The sequence below is a fragment of the Anopheles ziemanni genome, chromosome 2 (genome assembly GCF_943734765.1).
Source record: "Anopheles ziemanni chromosome 2, idAnoZiCoDA_A2_x.2, whole genome shotgun sequence".
Lineage (NCBI taxonomy): Eukaryota > Metazoa > Arthropoda > Insecta > Diptera > Culicidae > Anopheles > Anopheles ziemanni.
Window position 1 is genome coordinate 43,932,710 of NC_080705.1, and position 23,047 is coordinate 43,955,756.

Genomic DNA, 23,047 nt, shown 5'->3' on the forward strand with positions numbered 1-23,047 from the left:
TAGACAGAACGAGAAATCATGATGATTCTGCCAGCCGGGTTGTATTCAAAGTTGTCATTTCGAATAGATTGTATTATTTAAACTCACCTTAACCACATTGAGCCAAAAACAATCTAATCGTTTAAATATTAAACGTTGTTTACATTGATCCATCACTTTCCGGCGGTAAGATTATCGTACCTTCTTTATCTCCGTAAAGGCTGAAATGAAAGTTGCATCATTGATAAAAATCGTCAGATTATTTTACTTCTCCGAACAATTTGAGTTCACCAAGCCAATACATCCGGGAAGATAACAGATCCCGTGGTACCTGATTGCGGGAAAGGGATCAAGTTACATCTTCTGCTGTAAAAAAAGAAGGAAAAGAAAAACACCTTCCACGACCGTTCAGCAGTAGCGACAGGAAATCCAGTGAATTAAAAGCTAAGTCTCCGAAGAATTGTAAATGATATTTACGGGAATTGGATTTCAATGATTCCTGCCGTGGAACGTGTCAGGATTCGGTTCGATGATCTGCTCACTCTTGAGGGTAGACGGGTTCCCCGGAAAATCGTCCTATCTCATGGCTTACGGCAACAGCGACGACGACTACGACACCGACGACGATTTGAAGCCACCTTTCTCTGGTTTACCTTTCTTCACATTTCCCTCGTGATGTGTTCAATCGTTTGAAGTGCTGACAAATTTAAATTAAAAGTGCTTGAAAAGCGATTTCATTAATTTCATCCATCGGCTAGAACGGTGCAGCCACCGATGGGCCGAAGAGGTTTCCCAGCCGGTGGATTGGATTGTTTGGTGTCGGGCCGACACGTGCTTGACGGCGAAATTGATATTTATGCGCTAGGAAACAACGCACAGGGGTGTATGGCAACCGTTGGCGTTGGCTTCATTTGCATGTTGCGTTCCACTGGCGGATGTCTGAGGCAATAAATTTCGATTAAGTATGAACATGGTCCACTGGTGCAATGTACTATGTCTGTATGAGATATAGGTAATCCATCTGTGGCTCGTGATGGTTAAAATGGAGGCGGGATGTTTTTTCATCGAGTTTTATTTAAAACTCCTTTAGTCTTGGGGTTGTTTTACACTTAAAATAAAGGATTCAATAATATAGTTCGTCAATATATGGTAATGTTTATCCTAAACTCATAATTATTTTGACCCATAGTGTGCTATTCTGATTATCGTTCAAGATAAGCCTGGCAAGATCCCATTTCTGATGCAATCAATCTCATGCACCCGTCCCAAAAAGTTAGTCAGGATTAGTAAACATCCGCCCAGCTCATTCGATAAGTTTGTCGATGACCGATCAATACGTGTGCATTTTCCCCTAATCTTTCCTTGGAAAAGCTCATCAACGTCATCATTATCGTCATCGCCGTCAGCACAAACATAACCCTCCAATCCTCTTGAAGAACGATGATGTAACCAAATCTCGAGCACGAAGCTATGTTGCAATGATGGCAAAGTTTATCATCGCTTTTCAGGGATCGAATAGTCGGAAATTCAATTTCATCACTCGGAGAAAATTCTCCACCAGGAGGAGATGTGGTGCACTTTTGTCGAATCATCCAAACGTTTCGGAAGGGAATTTTGTTTTTGAGCGTGTTCGAGGGCGGATATTAGTAAACAATGTTAGCGAACTTCTGGTTAGTAACTTAATTATGTTTGTCAACGATAATTCCGGCCAGACGACAGGGTTTTCCATTCCGTTTGATTTTTTTTACATGTTTTCGTTGGGAAAAGTATAAATCTGACGGGTTTATGTTCTATTCTTGAATGCACGAATCCGGCCTTAGCTAAAATCAAAACCTCTCACCACAGAATGGGCATTCCAACCCTCCGGGTTTGTCTCTCTGCACGACCACCGGATTGAACCAAGCCAGACCTGATGTCTGGTGGATGAAAGGATAATTTTGTTTCATTCGCCATTACAATCCTGTCTGGTCGGAGACAAACCGAGGGAGTCCTCGCAACAAGGCGACGACTAGACGCGTCGTCGTCGTCGTCGTCGTTGTCGTCGTCGGTTCTTGTTTTGCGGCTTGTTTATTGGGTGACATTTATCAAATCAATTATTTTTTATGCTTCCAAGTGCCACTTTTTTCCTTTTTACTTTGTTCCATAGGAGATGAAATATTTTGCGATTTATTGCTCACCGTAAAGTTTGGTGAGTGAAGCAATTTGTTGTCGCTAAGTGGAAGTCTGATTTTAGAGTGATGCTTGGTGTTCCATCGGTAAGGAACTAACAGCTACACGTGGCGATAGTAATCGATCGAATATACCTTCCTTATGGCGGGGAAGTTAACTTGTACTGCATCTTGAACGGAGAGCGTCGTCTTTCGGTTTCCTCGTCGGTTCGCCTAGGCTCGTTTAGTGCGGGACAAATGTGGCTCATAATCATAATCGTAGAGCCTAACGAAGGATTCTTTACGGCGACAGCCGCAAATGAGAACGACAAATTTGCCATCCCATTCGGGTAGGATGGAAAACTTTGCGAAAAACAAGGAGCTGGTCGCACACAGAATACGATGAAGAACATTGTCGTCTTCATGAAGTATCGTACTGGTTCTACACTGTTAACAGGCTTTGGAATTTCCTTGCTTCAGTCTACCGAGGGGTTTTCCCGAACGAACACGATATAAAGAGCTTCTCCATTACAAGCTACTCTAAGGCCCGTTTTCTCTCGATTTCCCTACACTTATCCCCGCCGTGTTCGGTGTGCGGAAAAATGAATCATCCAACGCAAATGTGTGCTCCCCTTAAAGATCGTCTTCCAGCGAAGAAAGCGGAATCATCTCCGTCTGCTCAAGGGTACAAAGACGACTTCGCGCGAACCTTACGCGTGGACGGAAATGACGTTAAGTGGGTCTTTCTCATTTAATTTCGTTTTCTCAATTATATTTCGGTGGCGGGCACGGGCGTGTATTTTCCTGACAGGCTGTTGAAGTTTGAGTAAAAGTAAGACAAAAGAACTGAAGAAATATGTATGAAAAAACAATTTGTCATTCTGGAAAAAAATTTGTAGGATAGAATTTGAGTGTAAAACTTGTTGATATCGTTGATTTGAACTGCGCTAAACTAAACTAAACTAAACTGTACGAATGCAATATAAAATCAATCTTTCCTTCTGTCCTTTCAGTGCCGGCTTCGAAAAGTTCGAAATGCCCAAACATGGCTACGACCAGATGGACGGGGCGGCGGTCGGGGGCGCCTACCAGGCGGACACCGGGGGCAACGATTCGCCGATGTCGTTCGAAGAGATCGAGCGTCCCCCGCTGCGCCATGTCGACAAGTACGTCCGGGCGGAGTGTCCCTGCATCAAGACGACCCGCTACACGATCTCGCTGATGACCTGCTTGGGCTTCATCATTTCGTTCGGCATGCGCTGCAACATGGGCATGGCCAAGCTGCAGTTCGAGAATGGGGTAAGTGAGTCTCTCCCAATCCTTTCATTTCGACTTTTCGTCCCATTACCTTCGATGTGGTGCTAGCGTGAGTCCACCTTCCGAAAAAGGAAGCACACGCGTTGCTTTTAGCCGTTGATAATTATTCGACACGTGTCGTCACCGATGTCCTTTTTTTTGTGTGAGCGATCGGTGCGTTTCGATTAGAATTTTCGCTACGCTTTACCTTTCCCTACATGAAGCCGGAACATTCCATCCTGGCCCTGTTTGTAGGCTCATTGTGTCACGTAGGTGTCTTTGAAGAATGGAATGAATCGTGTTGGCTCCAAAATATCGTGCAATTTATGTTACCGTCGCCAAGCGTCAGTATAAGCGACCGTCGATAGAAGTGAGCAGGGAGAAAAAAGGAAATTACAATGTAGGACCATTTTCCGGAGAGATTCCTGAGCGATCCGAGTCGTTTGGCGGAGGTAAATGAAAGATAATGAAGCGGGCAACATAAAGCACTACCTATAGTATTTTTCCCCGGTTCGAGTCGATATGCAATAATAGATAACGGCGACGATACACACGCGTGTGCACACGGTCGCAAGCAGGATACCATCGACGAACCCGAATGACTGACCATTTTCGGTTCCCCGGATATAGTGGGGGACTGGAAAAGAGAGAAAAATGTTGGATCAAAATCCGATGGAAAAATATGAAATTTTATGGAGTCAAACATAATGGAAGCATTTATTAGAGAAATGCGACGACAAAAGATGATAATTTTTTATTCATGAGTCATTGCGCCGAGGGTTTTCCCGTTCATCGATGACGGCTAGTCGGGAAATTGAGAGGGAAGGGGGTGCCGAGTAGCGGCCGGGTACATAAAAGGGACCTGTGTTCGCCGTCATCAATTCGGTCGATGAACGAGGGATGCATAATGACACGAATAAGGAGGGACGGAGGGTTGGACTGAAGGAAACGGATAACGAAATGGCGAGTCGGGCGGAAAAACTGCCGGAAACGAGCATAAAAAGGCAAGAAAATGACAACAAACCTCGGGCCTCGTGCGATCCATCGACGCCACGCTGAGAGTACGCCATTCATGATGCGCTAACGGATGTCGTTTCCCGTTGGATTTCTTCTCTTTATTTCTAGTTTGCTTGCTTTGGTTTGACTGGCAGTTTGGCAACACTTTCGTTCTTTTGTTTGGCCTATGACCGTAAAAAAATGCTTCGTTTCCGGTTGCATCGGGTCGATTTAACATTAGGAAATGGATTTATGTAAATGCACACTCCAGGTTCAATGAGTACAAATAAAAACTGCTTAACAAAGATGTCAAAAGATTACATAAGAATTTTCATACTCGAAATTTCGAGTTTTCTGTGATTATAATTGAAAATAAATTAAATTGATTACTTAACGCTTTTGTTTAACAATAGATATGAGATCTTCTACGAGAGAGTTAAAACTTGTTAAGCTTTAGTTAAAAGCTAGTCAAAAATAAGAAAAAATATATGAAACGAATCGTTCATCAGAAGAATAAAAATAAATAATTCATGTACTCGAAAACATACCTAGAGCTATTCTACAATATTTTTAATTAATGTGTTGTACATAGCTTTAGAACATTATCTTTATCAATAATCGATCTATAGATTTATTCTAAAATGGATGTTAATCTTTTCTTTACTTTTATAATTCTTCGTTTCATCATCAATGTTTCAAGTACACGAGAAGCATGCTTTCAAATCAAGATAAGCAAATGTAATATACCACTAGTGCCAACCTCTTAAGTCTCAAGTCAGAAATATACAAATTAATAAATATTATGAAACGGGCATGTATCTAATTACAGTCTACTACCATTTTAAGTGTAACATTGACCTATTAGTTAGTGTTAGAAAGTAAAAAAAAATAAAAATTAAAGTGTTTTAAGTGGGGAAAATGTTTCCATATGAAATGTTTCCAATGAAAGCACAAAAAAAAACAAAAAAAAAATCAAAAGTGTTGTAAGTTGGGAAAAATTTTCCATATCACAACCTTCTTGTGAATTGTTAACCAAATGCCATGCCATAACGGAAAAGCGAGTATTTTCCGAAACTGTTCGTAGTTAGTTACAGTTCTAGCGTTTTAAGCGTAAAATCCGTAACTTTTCACTATTCGCAAAGCGTGTCTATCATTGATACAAGAATGGAAAGTTATTCTTTCCAAACTTCCACCATTCAACAGTAGTAGTACACTATATTGGTCGAGACGGACTAAGGGATTTAAGGGCCTTAAGCGATAATGAGTTGAGGCCCCAAAAACATGCTTTATAACACTTTTTCACCACTCATATGTTTTCTTTACTCACCCATATTACATCTGAAATAGCTTTTCGATCATTTCACAACTTTTTCAACTCAACAAGACCTTTTTTCTGTTTCAAAGTTTCAAAAGTTTCAAAGTGTTTCAAAGGCAAAGTTTTCAAAACGTGGAGGATTATGTCCAAATATAGAAATGTACAAGAGATTTTGCTAATTCATATATTGCCATACTCCAACCGTTCTGAGAGGATTCTTTGTTCAACCGTTCTGATAGGATAATATACGTTAGTGGATTGATCTTCTACCGAAACATAGGAAATGATTCTAGTATTGATCCTTGCAGCATAATTGGTGTCAACTTTCATTACCAAAATCCATCAAAATCTAAATTGTCCAAATGTAGCATTCTATACCTACATTTGAAAAATTCATTCATTTGAAAGTAAATCCAAAAAGCCACCAACTCTAGATAAGACAAGTAAAACATCCTTCGACTAAATAATTAATAAGATTTCAACTTTATATTATGAAAATGCGATAAAAAGCACGCGGCTCTGGATAGCTTCGGGTCCTGAGCAGTTGCCTTATTTGCTTTTCCTATGGTCCGCCTCTGGTGCTACAAAAATCTTTTTGCAAGGTGCGTGTGTGATGCCACACTTTACTGTGCTGTGTGTGTTGAGTAGCATACGATTAAACACTAATTTCAATCCTTTTCCCGGAGCATCGAGCTTAGCGTAATCTATCATTTAAAAAAAGCTTATCCAAAATAATATGTTGCTATTTTCTTTTGTTGATTCCATAGTCGGTAAAGTATAACTGGACGGTCGCGATGGAAAGTGCCGTCGACTCGTCGTTCTTCTGGGGCTACTTGGTAACGCAAGTGCCCGGTGGCTTCCTGGCCTCGATGTTCCCGGCGAACCGCATCTTCGGCACGGCCATCGCCATCTCGGCCTTTCTGAATCTGCTCGTCCCGGGCGCCATGATGCTACATCCCACCGTCGTCATTCTGGTGCGAGTCCTGCAGGGTCTGGTGGAGGTGAGTGACTCGGTTCCATAACTTTCTAGACACATCGTACCGAAGGGCTTCATTAGGGATTTAATCCTCTCCTACCGTTTGCCGCAATTTCCTTTAGGGTGTAACTTATCCAGCGTGTCACGGAATCTGGCGATTCTGGGCCCCTCCGCTCGAGCGCTCCCGGTTGGCGACGATGGCGTTCAGCGGGTCGTACGCGGGCGTCGTGATAGGCATGCCCATGTCCGGCATCCTGACCGGTTCAATCAGCTGGCACGCTCCGTTCTACTTCTACGGCGTGATGGGACTCATATGGTACTGCTTCTGGTTGTGGCTGTCGTTCGAGAAACCGCGGCAACATCCAACCATCTCCGTCAAGGAGCTGAAGTACATCGAAAAGTCACTCGGCGAGTCGGTGTCGCTGCCGATGCCGACCATTGCGACGACCCCTTGGCGACACTTTCTCACCTCGATGCCGGTGTACGCGATCATCGTGGCCAACTTTTGCCGCTCGTGGAACTTCTATCTGCTGGTGCTGTATCAGAGTGCATACCTGAAGCACTCGTTTGACTTCCGAATCGAAGAGGTAAAATCTTTGAACGGAAGCAACCGAAGTCAATATGATTGAGGTTTACTTTCCGATTTCTTACACAGACTGGTTTACTGGGAGCACTGCCACACTTGCTGATGACGATCATTGTACCGTTCGGGGGCATGCTGGCCGATCACATCCGAAAGACGGGACTCCTGTCCACCACCAACGTACGGAAGCTGTTCAACTGTGGCGGGTTTGGACTCGAGGGTCTCTTCTTCCTGGTGGTAGCTCACGCCACAAGCTCCGTAAGTACAACCTGTTCTTCTATTTGATGGACTAAAGCACACCTAAACTAAACACAATTCTCTCGTCGGATATAGATGGGCGCCGTGACGGCACTGACGCTCGGAGTGGCCTTTAGTGGGTTCGCAATATCGGGCTACAACGTCAACCATCTGGACATCGCCCCACGTTACGCGAGTATTTTGATGGGAATGTCCAACGGCATCGGGACGATAGCGGGACTAATCTGTCCCATAGCGATAGACCATCTCACCCGAGGGCAGGTAAGACCTAGAAGAAGCTGTTGAGCATGCGTCTACATTCCTAATCGAATTGTCGGCCCGTCGTGCATCACATCAAGTGATGTCCATTATCCAACAATGAAAGCTAGAAGGATGTCTATCCGGTTGCATTGATTCGAGCAACGATTCAGCTAAATAACCCCTCGTCCATTCATTCATTTATCAACCTCCGGCAGAGAGTTTGCTACGATGAAATAAATTAAATTTGTTATGATGTTACACGGCTCGATGGAGCCGAACAAAGCGCGTCCAAGTGCGTTGTGTTGCGCGCAAAAAGCGAAACCCTACACTTGTTCGAACACCGGTGGGAAGTACCTCCCTATATTCTACTACTTTCGGTTCTCTTCTTTTTCACCATAAATGCTGCGGCTGCTTGAAAATGGCTTTTAAAATCTTGAAACTGTAAAACGTTTGAGGAGGGAGATTCCACCAAACCCCTTCCGACGTAGCCCACGGTTTGGGAGATTCCGTTGCCAAGGGATGTGATTTTTGCCGCATCGGCATTTCGAAGCCTGACAGGAAGAAATGGAGTGGGTGAGGTAGATTGTATGGTTTAAGAACTCGAAAGGATAAATCGTTTCGTGAACGACAATAGCTGACAAGGCAGGTTTGCCTTGTTTTTATACCTCGGTCGCGTACGAGTAGAAAGGATGCAAATATTTACAGCCAAACTGAGTTTGGTTGTTTCAACAGTTTTATTAATGATTATTGTAGTAACATTCGAATTAAACTATTCGGTTTACTCCAACACTTTTTTTATAAACAGTAGGTCCTTCTTAATGTTGTTAATAATTTGACTTATTAAATCGGATTTTCAATTAAATGTTGCGTGAATTGGCAGACATTACTTTCACTAACTTTCTCAACATTTTCGTGAACTTTAACTTGAATTGTGGTGATTATTAGAGTTGTGTAATTCTGTCAATGAAAGATTCATGAATTCCAAAGATTCATTAATGTTAAAAGATCAGATAACTAACAAAGCAAAAATGGGTAGAAAGACCTACGTTTTTTAGTCATATGATAGACGCCAAAAGATCCAGGAAAGATTCATAAGGCACAACGCAAGTTATTATGTACCCATGAACATATGTACATATTCACTGCATACGAAACCATTTACTAATCCTCTAATAAAGATCTTATCGATGCTTATTATTTCTAATGCAAACAAATCCTAAGATAATTAAAAACCACTTAAAGCGATCATTTCCTTCATTAATCCGATGATTTAAATCATAGTACTTCTAGGATTAATTAAAAACTTGCGCCAATTGATATAATCTGATTTCCAGAACTGTTTGACTTATGATCAAAACCAAAAATATTTTTATTCGGATCAATTTTACAATGTGTAATCTCACATACTTGTTAAAAATAAAGCCTGTCTCATAGTAAATTGAGCCAAAGAAAGCGCGCTACTCTGGCGCCTCTAGTGGCGTCAGCCGGAAACTAATATTTTTAGTAGTATTAGTAACTAGTAACAATGAAGTTGTGAAAGTTTCAGACCTGTACTATTGTTTTTCGCTGAATGCCGTATTTTGGAAATTGAACGACCAAAAATAAATCCGCACAAATAACTATAACACCAAGGCAACTGAGCAAATTGAAAAGACCGGGAACCCATTAAAACAAAAAACAAAAAAATGAAAAGTATTTTTTTCTGGTACAGTTTTACATAAAGTTTGTTATAAAAATAGGGTTTTACTATTTACGTGTTCCCTGTATTTTTAAATTCACGTATTTTGTTTTTGTTTCCTGCATTAACGCCCATGTCGTGGAATGGGACACCGTTTTCGCAGCCTCCGTTCATTTCCTCTTGCCAAGAACATCTGTAACTGTTCCACCAGTTTGTCTAAGACGAAGTTTTGAGACTGCCCAGTGTTTTTCGATGAGGCGAAACTCTGGGAAATTTGGTTTTGGTACAAAGTGAATCTTATTGGCCCTGTACCACTCTAAGACAACCGTAGAATAATGGCAGGTCGAAAAATCGACAAAAAAAGTATGTGAATTTATAAGAACAGGGGACACGTAAACGGTTAAAAACTATTTTCATAACAAACCTTATGTATAACTGTACGGAAGAAAAATACTTGACTTTTTTTTTACTTTTATTATGGATTCCAGGCCTTGTCAATCTTTCCACCGGCGCTCCAGTTATTTGTGCGGATTTATTTTTGGTCGTTCAATTTCCAAAATACGGCATTTAGCGAAAAACAATAGCACAGGTCTGAAACTTTCACAACTTCATTGTTACTAGTTACTAATACTACTAAAAATATTAGTTTTCGGCTGACGCCACTAGAGGCGCCACAGTAGCGGCATTTCTTTGGCTCAATTTACTATGAGACAGGCTTTACTACTCATTAAAATGAGGAAAAAGATATTCAACTTTGGCAGTAGTGTTTTGTATAACGAACGCAATTAACTTGAGTCAGTTTTGAGAAATTTATGTATATTGGTATTATCGAGATCGCACTTATCAATTTTCACAATTTTTTACATCTCTTGGCGACTCCATCAAAATTGATCTTAAAAAGATAAAAAAATTAATCAAACTCGTACAAAAAAATTATTGAGTAGCTGTACTACAAATGTTTCTGTATGCGAGATATAGATGGCGCTATCCGTATTCGAATTTCGAATTCAGTTGATCGTGCTTAAGGCTTTTCGATAATTCAAAAATAATTAATTCTTTTTGCAGCCAAAATCATGCTGGTCGACGGTGTTCACGATAGCAGCGACGGTGCATCTGGTGGGTATCACCTTCTATGCCATATTTGCATCCGGGGAGCTGCAGCCCTGGGCAGAACCCACGCTGGACGAGCAACGAGCCTGGGATCCGGTCGGAACGGGCTACGAGAAGGAGACGACATTCAACGGAGATCCAACCGGTGAAGGAGGCGGTGGGACGGGTATGGTCCCACCGTTCGGAGATCCAACAGCACAAATCAACAGCACCAAAACGGTCAGCTACGGAGCGGTACAGCACGTCACTGGGAACCCGTTCGCGCACCCGAACGCCATCAGTGAGGAACCGGTGCAGCCGGAAGCGAGGGATACGTACTTACACGGAAACCCTACTGAGCGTACCTATTGACCTGCTCGAATGAAGAAAACCGTAACATTCAACGTCAACTAGGTCCTCACTGTGGACGCAATAACCTGTATCTTTCGTTGGCGCGAGTGACCCCTCATGTGGTGTCTTCTTATATCGTTGGGACGCACTCGACGCCACTACTAATCAAAATCTGTGTCTCTTCGAATAAAGGGGATAGGAGTAAACAAATGAGCACTGAGTAATGGACGAACGAACGACGCGTGGAACGAGGATTTTGGGATTGAGGCGAACGAAATCCCGCTAGGTGGTAATGATCAGTCATACAAACAAGTAAAATTTAACCCTGCTTAAGCAATTACAACCACTAGATAGTATCTAACAAATATTTAAACCAGAAACTAGCGCGCAGATGCACATCGTATTTACAACCGCGTCGGAGGGTGTGTACATACACGTAACAAACGCATATAACGTATGGATAAATGGATAAATATATTAATGCATATATAAAATATGATCAAGATTATAATAATCGACTACTGCCGTAAGTAAACATATACTAACGATGCAGAATAACTGAAGATACAACTGTTAAGACAACGCACTGAGTAACAGATAGAGAAATCCTTTTTTTCCCAACTGCATCGATCCGGTTCGACCGATCCTTGCTATAGAGACGTGTAAGTTCAACGTGTAAAGGCACAAATCAAACATGGTAGTTTAATGGCATAACACACAAGCAAACACAGACGATAAAAAAGTGGACAAAGCTCCTGAGGTTGAACGCAAAGCCTTTCACCGTGGGAGTTATGAACAATAATCGGACAAAACACTTCGAGTGGATGGATATCCCAACACAATGGGCAGCGAGGATATTGATCTTGATCAACAATGAACCGTATATGAAACAAACACAAACCATACTCTACGATAAGCATATATCGCACTATCAGTTACTTATACATAGCGTAAGGTAGCTTCTCTTCGGTCATAGGTCTGTAAAAATATGCAACTCGACGAAAAACAGTTTCTTTCAAACTAAAAGAGTCAATTGGACGAGTGTCGGTCGGTTCCCAGCTACCGGAACACAGCAGATGGAACCGGTTGGACACGGAACAACACATACGGCAGACTAGCGTCTCGTTGGTGTAAGAAAGGTTCAGGTGGGAGTTGAATGAACGACTAATGTGTTTTAAGATGAAGCCTAATCTGCGGCACGTCATAAAGGTTCCCAACTCCTCTTTTACCTACCTTCCGTTCGATTGATGTCCTTTGGTCTCCTGAAATCGGTGGGAAGGTTCATTTAATGATTCCATTAACACCCGAAAAGAGCATCGCACCTTCCGAAACCGAACCGGCCCGAAGAGCCACCGAAGATGGCATTGTAAGTAAATAAGTTTAGAGATAAAAGAAGTTAAATTTGAGGTGTTTCACTCACTCTCAAAGGCTGTGGCGACAATAATAAAACCCGGGAAGGTCAGCAAAATGGCCCAACCGGTACGATAATCGTAAGCATAATTGCGGTTTTGTGATCGCGCAGGGAAAGAGGTTCATTCCGTTTGTTAATTATTGGAGTAGGAAGGAATAATAAGGCAAAATAAGTGGCTGATGTGGCCCAACATGAACTAACCAGAAGATAAACATTAGCCTCAATGCATGGATTACCGAAGACGTATTGTAGACGTTGAGTTCCGTTTTAAATAAGATTCACTTTGTTCAACGCTGCTGGCATTGCAGAAAACCCGTTGTGCTGCGAATGTGACAGAAAAACAATAATACAACTCTTGTAGCTTGTAAGTTCGCCAATGTAGTCCTATGTTGACCTAATCCCAACCCCTATCCCTGCTCCTCCCGTTCGCACCCGAACATACACCTAGTACTACACAAACCTGTTCAGTGATATGTAGTGAATTTACCAACAACAGCTCATCAACAAAAGTAAATCGTTGCAAAATGCGAAGTGAAACCGATAGTAGTGGCATAAGTTGCGGCGTGTCCTAGTCGTACCCACCGCGTCGACGGTGAATGATTGGATCGGAGAAACAACTATTGGGGACTGCATATTGGCACATGGAACCAGAATGATTCTACCTTGGGTTCAAAATGAGAAAGATATAAGGACATGAGAAAAACTCTGTTCTGGGATTCTAAATTGATCAATATTCTTTTACGGAAACACTCCAGGTCAGAATCATTTGCCGTACTCGTTGGGGGAGACACTGAGTGGGCAGGGCACGATGCTCAATGCTTCAAACCTATATCCTGGGTAAAGTTGTACATACCTAGAAAAAAAAGAAAAAATAAATAACGAATTTTCTCGCCAACATGGCATATAAGGGCTACGAATAGTTCAGTGGGAAGGAAACCTAGTCCTTCTCCAGTAGCGTATGTGCGGATGTGCGTTCATGCAGATAAACGGGTATTACGGCACTTGTTAAGGATGGTTAGAGTATATGTGATGTACAGGTGTACATGTGTATGATTTTGGAAATAGTACTAAACATTACAATCGAACACAAACACAAACACGTGAACACGCGTGTCTCTTACGGAAACGTGACCCCTATACGCGATCAATTGAAATTTTAGTGACATTAGATAGCCTTAGTTCCCTCGTTCTCGAAACCGGATAAGCGATCGTAAAACCCACTATCAATCGATCGAAAGTCCTATCTATCTCGACCGACTTGTTCACCTCCTCCTCTTCCGGTATGGTTTGTTCCCGGTTCGTTTAGAAACATTCTCCGTACTTAAGGCGCCTGCGAGACGAAGCTGCCCTTCTCGTGTAAGATTATAAACAAGCGGACCTGTACTAGAGAATAGTTTCGTAGCGCTGCAGTTTAGGACAGCTAAACTTGTCAAAGATACCAAAGTAGAATAGAAGAAACATCACGTCACAGTTGACCTGTGAATCGGTGGTGGAAATTTCTCCCATTGCCCGTAGTATTACCACAGATTCATGAACCCACGCACACAGTATAGTACCAGGATGGCAATCTCCGATGGCTTCATCCTCCCTTTTCCGGTAGAGTATCCTTCCCAAACGTGTCATGCAGCACCCGAGTGCACTGATAAGAGATAAAAACACGATATGTAAAAACAGAGACGATGTTTCACTAAAAACTTGTTAAGCTTATACGAGAAAACTATTGTTCGTTTGTGTTGAGAATTTCATTTCTTACCCTCTCTACTATTTATGTTTTCATTACCGAAGTAACGGTCGGTCTGTTGTTGTTGTTGTTTGCTGAACATATTTTATTCATAACATGAACATATTTTCAATCTTCCAATGAAGCATTCCCTTGTTGGGAACATTGGTCGAGTTGGATGGTTGGATCTGCCGCGCTGTACCCGAAAGCTTCGAATCATCCACCATCCAACAAACCCAAATGGTAATGCATTACCACAACAATACAAGAATATTACGCAAAACATGATCGCAAAACTTGAGCCAGCAAGTGGTTCAACTAGTTGTAGGTGTTGTTGTTTCACGGAGTATTATGCGGCTAAGCTGCATACCATACATCTATATACATAAAGATATATAACTACAAAATAGTGTAGCATACTTTCCGGCTTCAATAGGAAATATCGCATGAAATATACGTTGTGTTTATTAATCTATAAAACTCCCCCAACTGTACATTACATAGCGCGACATAGCACTTATCTATATACAGTGCAGAACAGTATATAGTAGACAAGACTTACCATCAAATAAAATGTATCTATTCTGTACGCAAATATGTGTCGGGTCGGAAGAAAGGGAAGGAAAAAATGACTTGAAAACCAAAACCAAAAAACTCACTACAAAACGAATAATCAATCCTGACACACACGCAGCTTCATTATGATAAGCAAATCTCGTCTCGTTGTTGTAATCGCATCATAATCGAACACGCCGTTACTGTGCTCTAAGTCTGTTTGTTTGTATGTATGTTTGTATGACCGTGCGTGCGTGTGTATGTAGGAGACGAAGCGGGGGAGGTGTGCCGGAGTGAGAATCCGAGAAAATGAAGCTATGAAAATCCACTTGTTCTAATACACAACACAACTACAAATTAAAGTGTTTAGCAGTTAAGTAACTAATCCTCATTGGCAATAGCGTTCCAAAAATGACGTGTATGAAATTTACCACCTTCTATCAGATTGACGCACGAAGTGCACCAGCGTGCGGGCGTGCAGTAATGTAAAGTGAAGGAAAAACTAAGACGATCGTAGAAATATTCCAGAATATCGTGCACACACAGTGCAAAAAACGAAGAAATCGAACGAAAAGGCATCCAATAAAAGTGCGCATATTTAAATTGTTGAAATGAATCAACCCCGAACATGCTGTGCTTTATTTTACTCTTGTATTGCTTTGAGTTGTCCCAACGCCGAAAATTTGTTCCACTATTTCGCCCTACGTCTTACCTCTTTACCTCCTAATCACATCCACCCGCCTTAGCCTAATCCTATGTACAGTGTATTTTAATCGGTAACCTCTTGTCGCTCGAACATCGCCATGCTTGGACAAGCGAGTGGAATTAAATTTTTAATTTTTACCTTCTGACTGCGACTTTTCCTCTCTGGGTTCGGGTTCTTAGCCAACCATCTCGGCGGTATCGGACCAAACTACACCCTTCTTGATGAGACTAATGAAGCGTAGACTACCGTTTGGGGTATAATTAATAGACTGCGTCAACGGTTTCGTCGTGGTCCGCCCGGCTTTGAAGGCGGATTAATGAACCGTGAATGGCATGTCTTGATTGCATCTGCTGTCGTTTGGCCTGTCGCAAAGTTGCGCGAATGAAAATGATATGTACACAGTGACTACCAAGCTTTACCTCCTAGAGATCCTAAGAAAATTATCGTTACTAATACTAGTATTCTGCTACTATCGATTTGAATCCAGCTGTTATTTCGGCGATCTTGAAAACGGGCACAACTTTCGGTATTTTGCTTTTGGCTAGTATTATAACTACGCTGATACGGATCCACTTCTCTGGAGGAATATGGTCACAATGGATTCTTCAAAAGGGCGATGTGACGTTTAAATGTCACAGATCCTTTACTCTCTATTGTTTCGTTGTTCATTATGCGCGCGGAATATCACAACCATGTTGCTTTTGACGAATACTCTTCCACCTCACCGGTTTCTACTTTCGCCGGACACCGGCATAGTCGGAGTTTTTGGCCGTCCGTCGGTTTTTGCCCGGGAATCCACGAGCGTATGGAGGTTTCGCATTTGTGGTGACATAGTACACTCCACGTGCTCTGAAAAGAAACAGTTTTGAGACGTTAGCCAGAGCTTCAAATGATTCTTGACTGCCCATACTACTCACCTCCGTGACAGATGTTCTCCCATGAGGACGTAATCGGAATCTTTCGGCTCACACCAACCGAGAAGGTAGGATATCAGCGTAGGACAAGGACCGGCCCAGAACCCTCGTTCGCTATTGATGGACTCGATAAAATATGGTGTCACTTTAGTGTGATCACACGCCAGTGTTTCTAAAGGTAGAAAACATATCCAAAATGTCGATCACTAAATATTTTGTACTAGGCATCTCGAACGGTTTGGAGATTACTTACGAAAAATGGTGGAACTGGCGCATCCCGGCTGGCTGGTACCACCGTTGACGTAGAAATCCGCATGACCTCCCGGGCTCCACTGTCCCAGAATGCCCGCCCCGGTGTGAATGATGTCCACAAAGTGCGCATCGGACGGATCGAGATCGCGGGAATTGTTCGCACCGGCGTAAAAGAAGATCGTCGGATCAAGACCAGTAATTCGGCCCAGTTTTCCCTCGGTAGGAGTCAGGTAGTTCGCCACCAGACCGGCAATGTGCGCTCCGACGCTGTATCCGATCAGGTGCATATCATCCGGAGGAACTCCACGCGGATGGTTTGCAATGTACTTGACCAGCTGGGATACGCAGAGACTTCCGAACCGGGGAGCCCACTCGATCTGGCTCAGACAAGGTTCCGTTACGGCCGATCCGTAGTCCACGATGATGATGTTATAATTGCCTCGAGTGAAGTATGCTTTCCGCATGTCCGGACTGGGTGAAAGGTTTCGTCCGCCACCGAATCCATGGATGACGATCTTCACCGGATGCGATGGGTTCCAGTGCGTGTAGTAGAGCGACTCCGGGTCCAGCACGTCGATCAATTCGGGCTTCTGCTGCGTCCGGCGTGTGTAAAGGTAGAACTTGATGCGTGGATGCGGACACCGGTATGGTTTTTCCAGACATGAGGTTGTGTTGAACACATTGTTGGTCTCTTGCTTCTGAGCTAAGGTGGTAAAGACGAACAAGGATAGAACGACAAAGTAAAGTAAAACGGTTAGATAGCGCCGAAACATCGCTACTCTGTTTGACGTGCGCGAATAGACTGAGGATCAGTGATGCAAGATCCAAGAACTGCGAAGCCAAACAGAAAAAAACCCTTCGTCGATCGAAACTCTAGGGGTGTGCCCGCGCTACTCGAAAGCTTGTTGGAATCGCGATGAACATCCATTTTCATGAAGGTTATAATTGACCCACATGGTAGTAGCCTTGCGCACGATGAGGTTGGCTACATAACCCAACCAAAAGCGTGTTTAAGTGGCAGTAGCCTAAGCATGATTACGAGATGATTTAAAAAACATAAAAGACATTATTTTATGCGACATCATTCTTGATGAATGCTGTTACAATTAATTAAATAAGCTCAATGAAGAATGATGTACAACTATGGCCGTTTACTTCTAGTAATCAACAATGTTGATGCTATGAGCTATTAAGGTCAATGGGCAGAATAACATGTTTATTTATCTAGATATTTTTCCACTATCTATTCAATTTGAATAAACTATGTATAACATGGTTGAAATAAATAAAGCTGAACATTTTACATTGCCCTAAGTAGAACTTGATTATAACCTTCGTGTTTTATATTTTAAGTTTTGCCTATCCAAAATTTACTTACCATAAATTTGAATCAAAATGAAGTGGCTTTCTGTCGCAATCCTGAAGTAAATATGTATTTCTTTTACAGGAAGCTTGCTCTAAAATAACTACCAACTTACTTTTGAGGAGAAATGGGCTATGCAATGCTCAAATGAGTTACCTTCTTCACATTTATTTTATTTCAATCGTAAAATAGATAGATAATTTGAAAATTTTGAAAAATATTATGTAATACAATGATTGTACCTAGAAATAAATTAAGTAACCCTCAATCACGAAAGAAGTCGTGTTGGTAGAATTATTCAATCAAAAGTTTACATCATATATTAATCAGATTCTATAATTTGGTTCTTTTAAACGAAATGATAATGCATTTTCACGATATTTGCTAGGAAGTTTGAGACCACCGCAAAAGCAAGAATAAGAAGAATGCATGCCGGGATAAACATTCTAAACTACGAATATTGTAAGTAAACTTACAATTTTCTAAAACAAACATCAACAGCAGAGGATACAATATCGAACAAACTTTGCACGTAACCGCCCAAACACGGCAAATATGCTCTGATTGATAATCTACTTCTTCTTCTTGTTCTTCTTCTTCTTCTTCTTCTTTTTATTATTATTATTTTTAATATTATTATTATTCTTATTCTTGGCATAACAAGCGTCTTCGGTCATGCCTGCCCTTTGAAGGTCCGGTCTCGGTTGGGTTTTCGAACCTACGCCGTCGATTGATACATACATGTCATACGAGTAGATAATCCTCCTCCGATGATTGTTATGGGATTGTGTTTTGATAAGAATACTGATATTTTGGATTCCGTGCCAGATTTAACTTATTGGTCGTTGTTAAAATGGAAAGAGTAAAACAAACGACTCGAACAATTGCTGAAAAATTTCAATGCTAGTTCACTCGTTTAGACTATGGAATGGTCCACACTAAATAAAAATATCCAACAAGGTCATAAGCAAACAAGCTTGTGAACAATAAATTGATTCGTGTTTCTTCGATCTTTTTGTCTTTGTTTAACTTAACACCACCCATAACCTTCTTCAGCTAGATTGGAAAATTTCACTTTGCAAATCTGCTAACGACTTCAAGGAGGCCCACAGATCTCCTGCAATACTACTCCAATTTCAATGACGATTCGGTGGCCGACTGGCAACCTTGCAAGGCGAACGATCTTTGGCAATGGCGAACTTGTCCGCACCTGACTTTGAGCATGGGATCGATTTTTGTTCTCGTCACTGTTTCGTTTGCATCATGCTTTGCTATTTTTCTCTCCCACTATCATGTCCTACGTTGTGTCATGATCGGAATCAACTTGCGCGAGTAATTCCGGCCGACCTTTTTGCGAAACCGGCGAGATTGGAATGCGTAATTAAGACAATCTAGTGGGGAGTGCGTTGTGTTTTATGGTTGGGAAAATTATTTGAGCGCTTTTTTTGTATAATGAACAACAAAACACCTACTGTATAACTGCTGGCTAATAGTAGGGATGATTTTAAATGGGTTCGAAAGATATCATCAACGGAATAAGTTACCAATTAAAGTCTGTAGGTGATAACTTACTTCACCTTTGTTCCCTCGACTTAGTTTACCCAACAAGCAAAAACACATAACCATTAGCATCTTTGAATTGCCCTACGCGAACACAACATTCCAGGATTTCATTCATTTGGTATTGATATGGGAATCGAACACGCTAATCAGTAAAACACATGACCGTCAGCTACTCTACTCTCTCAACGCAAACAAAACCCCAATCATCCCCCGACGGACAGCATGATGATGATTCATGAACCCGCCGCACGAAAGTAAACCACTTTCACTTGTCGTGTTTGAATGGATCGTCAGTTTCGGAAGCAAAGTGGAACAACAGACGGCCAAAATCAGCCGGCTTTCGTGCTGGATAACAGCCGCATCAATTCGTGACAAGATGCACCGTTGTGGTAGTTTAAACTTCACGCCGGCATTTCACGATCACCACGATGAACCTTTTTGACGTTCATTCATTTGCACGCCGTCTGCAAATGCTGGGTTTGCCACGACCACGATCATCGATTACGCCACGCAGCCGCTCCACTGGGGTCTGCATATTATGGCATTGTGAGTAACTCGACCATTTATCTTTTTTTCACTTGCTGCACATTACTCCAAGCATTACACTGCCTTCCCCATCGTGCCGTGCCCTTTCACGCCTAACGACTTTCTGGGAACGTCACACTCACGCCGATATTGCATCACTTGCGAGCCGTCTTCACTGGCTGCAAGTTTACGCACTGATTGCTTCCTCGTGGAAAACAAAACTCAAACGAATACTAAAGTATATCCACTCCGAGTAAGGTGAACTTTTAATGGCGTTGAACTTCCTTAGCCGACAACGTCTCCCTGGCGCCAGCAACGGCCCGAGCCTCCAAACCCCCGATGGTGGTGGAATATTCCGGTTACGGCAGTTCCTTTCACTTTCAACTTAGAGCGCCTTAGAGCGAGACCTTCCCCCGCTCGAATCGCTTAACAACGCGGGTTTCCTTGAAATGACCCGCTGCCAGGGTACGTAATTTCTCCGTGACCAACAATTAGCCGCGTTCGAAGCCGGCGGATGCTGGTCCCATTAAAAAACAACCCTTCGCCAAGGTTGATGTCAATCTAGATTTCCATCAACGCCCCGATTAACGAGGCGAAGGTGCTACCGTCCTCTAACGTGGAGTTCGGTGCGTACAAATGCAGTTCCGCATTACGTCACACATGATTCCGAAAAAGTAGGTGAAACTAAGAGCCCCAAAGGAAAGGGATCAAAAATGGGGTTGTTCCGGCTCGAGCAAAGCCTCCACTTTGGCGATGTCGGTCCCAAAACAAGAGTGTCGGCTCGTTCGAGAAGATATTACATCATAGCGGTGCTGGGTTCGCTGATCGTGCGAAGATTTGTAACTCGCGACGAAGTGAAAATTTGTGCCGGCATCCTTCCCCCATGGCCGTCGGTAGGGAAAACGTGTCCAAAATCTTGGACCGTTAACCTTGAAAAGGAAAGACGCAGACGGAGTCGGGGCGACGACTACGAAACGTACGTAAATTGACAAAAAAGAACGTCCACTCGCTCTAAAATATGGTCGGTTTCAGAGAGACTCCCTTGGGCTCCTATTTCGTATGCCCCATGCGATCGGATGGATGTGCGAGTGTGTGCCAAGAGCGTGTTTATTGAATCGCTATGTTTTGTCGATCGGGATTCGAGGTGACAAGTTACTGGTTAGCGGCATTGTTGTCCGCAGAGTTGGTTAAGACCTGGGGAGCTTCGTTTCGGCTTAGTGGGTTAGTGGTTTGTTGTTTTGAATCGATGCAGCATAAATCGGTGACGAATTGCCGGCCGCAGCTCGCCACACCGTATATGGGACACGTTCAGCAAGTTTGGGAGGCTTTTGTGACACAGACCTCATTGAGAAATCGTTAAGCGGTGGTATCACGACCGCAAGTGTCTGGTTTTTTGTGTGTTTGCTTTACCAGGACACAACCGAATGTAGCTGCTGTGTTTTTGGCGTGTTATGCAAGGAAATAGTTTTTGAATAACTGCATTATGTCGCTGAATTTGTGACCATCTGTAAGAGTCTTCTGTTAAAAAATAAAAACCACCTGTTTCTAAAAATAAACAACTGTTGTGGAATATAATGGATATTTAATGACACAGCCATATGTTAATTTATAATTATTCATAACAAAAGAGGTTTTTATGAAGTCAAAAATCCATGGCGTCGCAACCGCAACAGCTAGCAAGCCAATTCCGCAAATAATCAGCAAATTGTTCAAAACATCGACTTGTAAAACTAAGGCTTCGGAACTAAGCTTGTTCATCTTCGAATTGAATTTGTTCTATTTCTCATAAAAAAGAAAATATGAAAAATAATTCATTTGAATATTGAATATGAAAACTACTGATTGTAATATATGAACAACGTGCTAAAATTTGCTTCATATTTCGATGGAAAACACACTAATAGGAATACAATAATAGAAATAGGAAACGCAACACAAAGCCGTAGAAAGTTGTATATATTTAATCCCAAATCGGTTTATTTCAAATAGAAATCGTATTATGCACAGACAATGTACGAGCAATGTATATTATTTGTTGCATATGATGCTCATAGAGATTGTAATGCGATTTGCTTTATGCATACGTATAAATGAACGAGCAATGCACGGCTAATGTATATCATAAGCTATGCTTAAATGATGCCAACTTAGAAGCATATACGAATAAACATATACATTTTTAACAATGTACGGTTAACGCCTCCACTTTTTTACGTATGGGCATTATTTAAACATTAATCACGATTTAATCATATTGCATAGAAGTACGGTTATTGCAAGTTGTATTTCGAAATACACACAAAATGAGTTATGTGGGTCAACTTACTTTGTTCATTAATGTCTAGTTTATGATTTATCTTATTTTCCTACTGAAAAGAACATTCATCTTTTTATCTAGATGTACAATGAGATGAAAGAGTTTAGATAATTCAACTCAATCATTCATTCTCACCGTCTGGTGGTCGTTTTAGACTGAATTTTATTTCTTCTACAATGTCACGCATCAAACAAGAAACAATCTTTTCAAGGGCAAGGATTTTTCATTAGCGTGTGTGAGTATGGCTCGATAATGATATGCATTCCTAAAGTAGAGCTGGGCCGTAAACCGGTTTCTTAAATGTACCTGTTGCCTTTCAAAGGAATTGTTTTATAGTAGCAGCTAATGTGGTCCTAAGATAATGGCTTACGATAAACCCGGAACATTCTTGAACGCACCACGTAGGTTTATTTTCATAGCGTTTCATGCAACTCAATCTAGATCCATAAACATGTAACACCAACACGGTTTTAAATACTAAGGTAAAGTGCATAAGAAACGCACCTTATACATAATGTTTACCTTCAGCTGTGCTCAGGCAGCCCGCGAAGAAAATGGACACCAATCCAACCGTTGCGAGCGGAAGTTGCATTTTGAATTTGCGCCAACACAGTTTGGCCGATCTGCGTACCCCTCGAGACACGCACCGATGTTTTCCCCTTCGCTTGCCCGTGGAAAGCGCCGAGTACGCGTGCAGTTTTGCGATTCGCACAATTTCGTAGCCGTTGTTTTTCTTTACTTTAGTCGTTCCGTGCGTCTAGCTTTCTTTCGATTCCGCGCGCATTTTACTCGGCGACGGTGGAGGAGGTGGAT

The 23,047-nt window shown here is 42.0% G+C and overlaps 2 protein-coding genes across 2 annotated transcripts in view; one reads left to right on the plus strand and one right to left on the minus strand.

Moving 5' to 3' along the window:
• LOC131281174 (vesicular glutamate transporter 1) overlaps nucleotides 1–10,929 on the plus strand; it is a 31,486-nt gene extending 20,557 nt beyond the window's left edge. Inside the window, exons 2-7 of the mRNA XM_058310434.1 lie at nucleotides 3,140–3,425; nucleotides 6,501–6,734; nucleotides 6,832–7,296; nucleotides 7,365–7,550; nucleotides 7,626–7,811; nucleotides 10,534–10,929. Of these exons, the coding sequence (XP_058166417.1) occupies nucleotides 3,140–3,425; nucleotides 6,501–6,734; nucleotides 6,832–7,296; nucleotides 7,365–7,550; nucleotides 7,626–7,811; nucleotides 10,534–10,929 (1,753 nt within the window). The remainder of the gene's footprint in view (nucleotides 1–3,139; nucleotides 3,426–6,500; nucleotides 6,735–6,831; nucleotides 7,297–7,364; nucleotides 7,551–7,625; nucleotides 7,812–10,533) is intronic.
• Nucleotides 10,930–16,031: 5,102 nt separating this feature from the next.
• On the minus strand, nucleotides 16,032–17,239 carry LOC131293622 (phospholipase A1 member A). The gene is made up of 3 exons (XM_058321699.1): nucleotides 16,468–17,239; nucleotides 16,218–16,386; nucleotides 16,032–16,149 (listed from the first exon to the last, which is right to left on the minus strand). Exons 1-3 carry the CDS (start codon nucleotides 17,237–17,239, stop codon nucleotides 16,032–16,034), a joined length of 1,059 nt encoding a protein of 352 aa, XP_058177682.1.
• Between the last annotated feature and the right edge of the window lie 5,808 nt (nucleotides 17,240–23,047).

What these genes read in the sequence shown, in the direction of transcription:
- LOC131293622 (XM_058321699.1), bottom strand. Translation starts at nt 17,239, where the DNA reads ATGTTTCGGCGCTATCTAACCGTTTTACTTTACTTTGTCGTTCTATCC. An exon ending in CGCCAGTTCCACCATTTTTC is followed by an intron (nt 16,387 to 16,467) that starts GTAAGTAATCTC and finishes TTCTACCTTTAG; the next exon opens with AAACACTGGCGTGTGATCAC. An exon ending in GGAGAACATCTGTCACGGAG is followed by an intron (nt 16,150 to 16,217) that starts GTGAGTAGTATG and finishes GTTTCTTTTCAG; the next exon opens with AGCACGTGGAGTGTACTATG.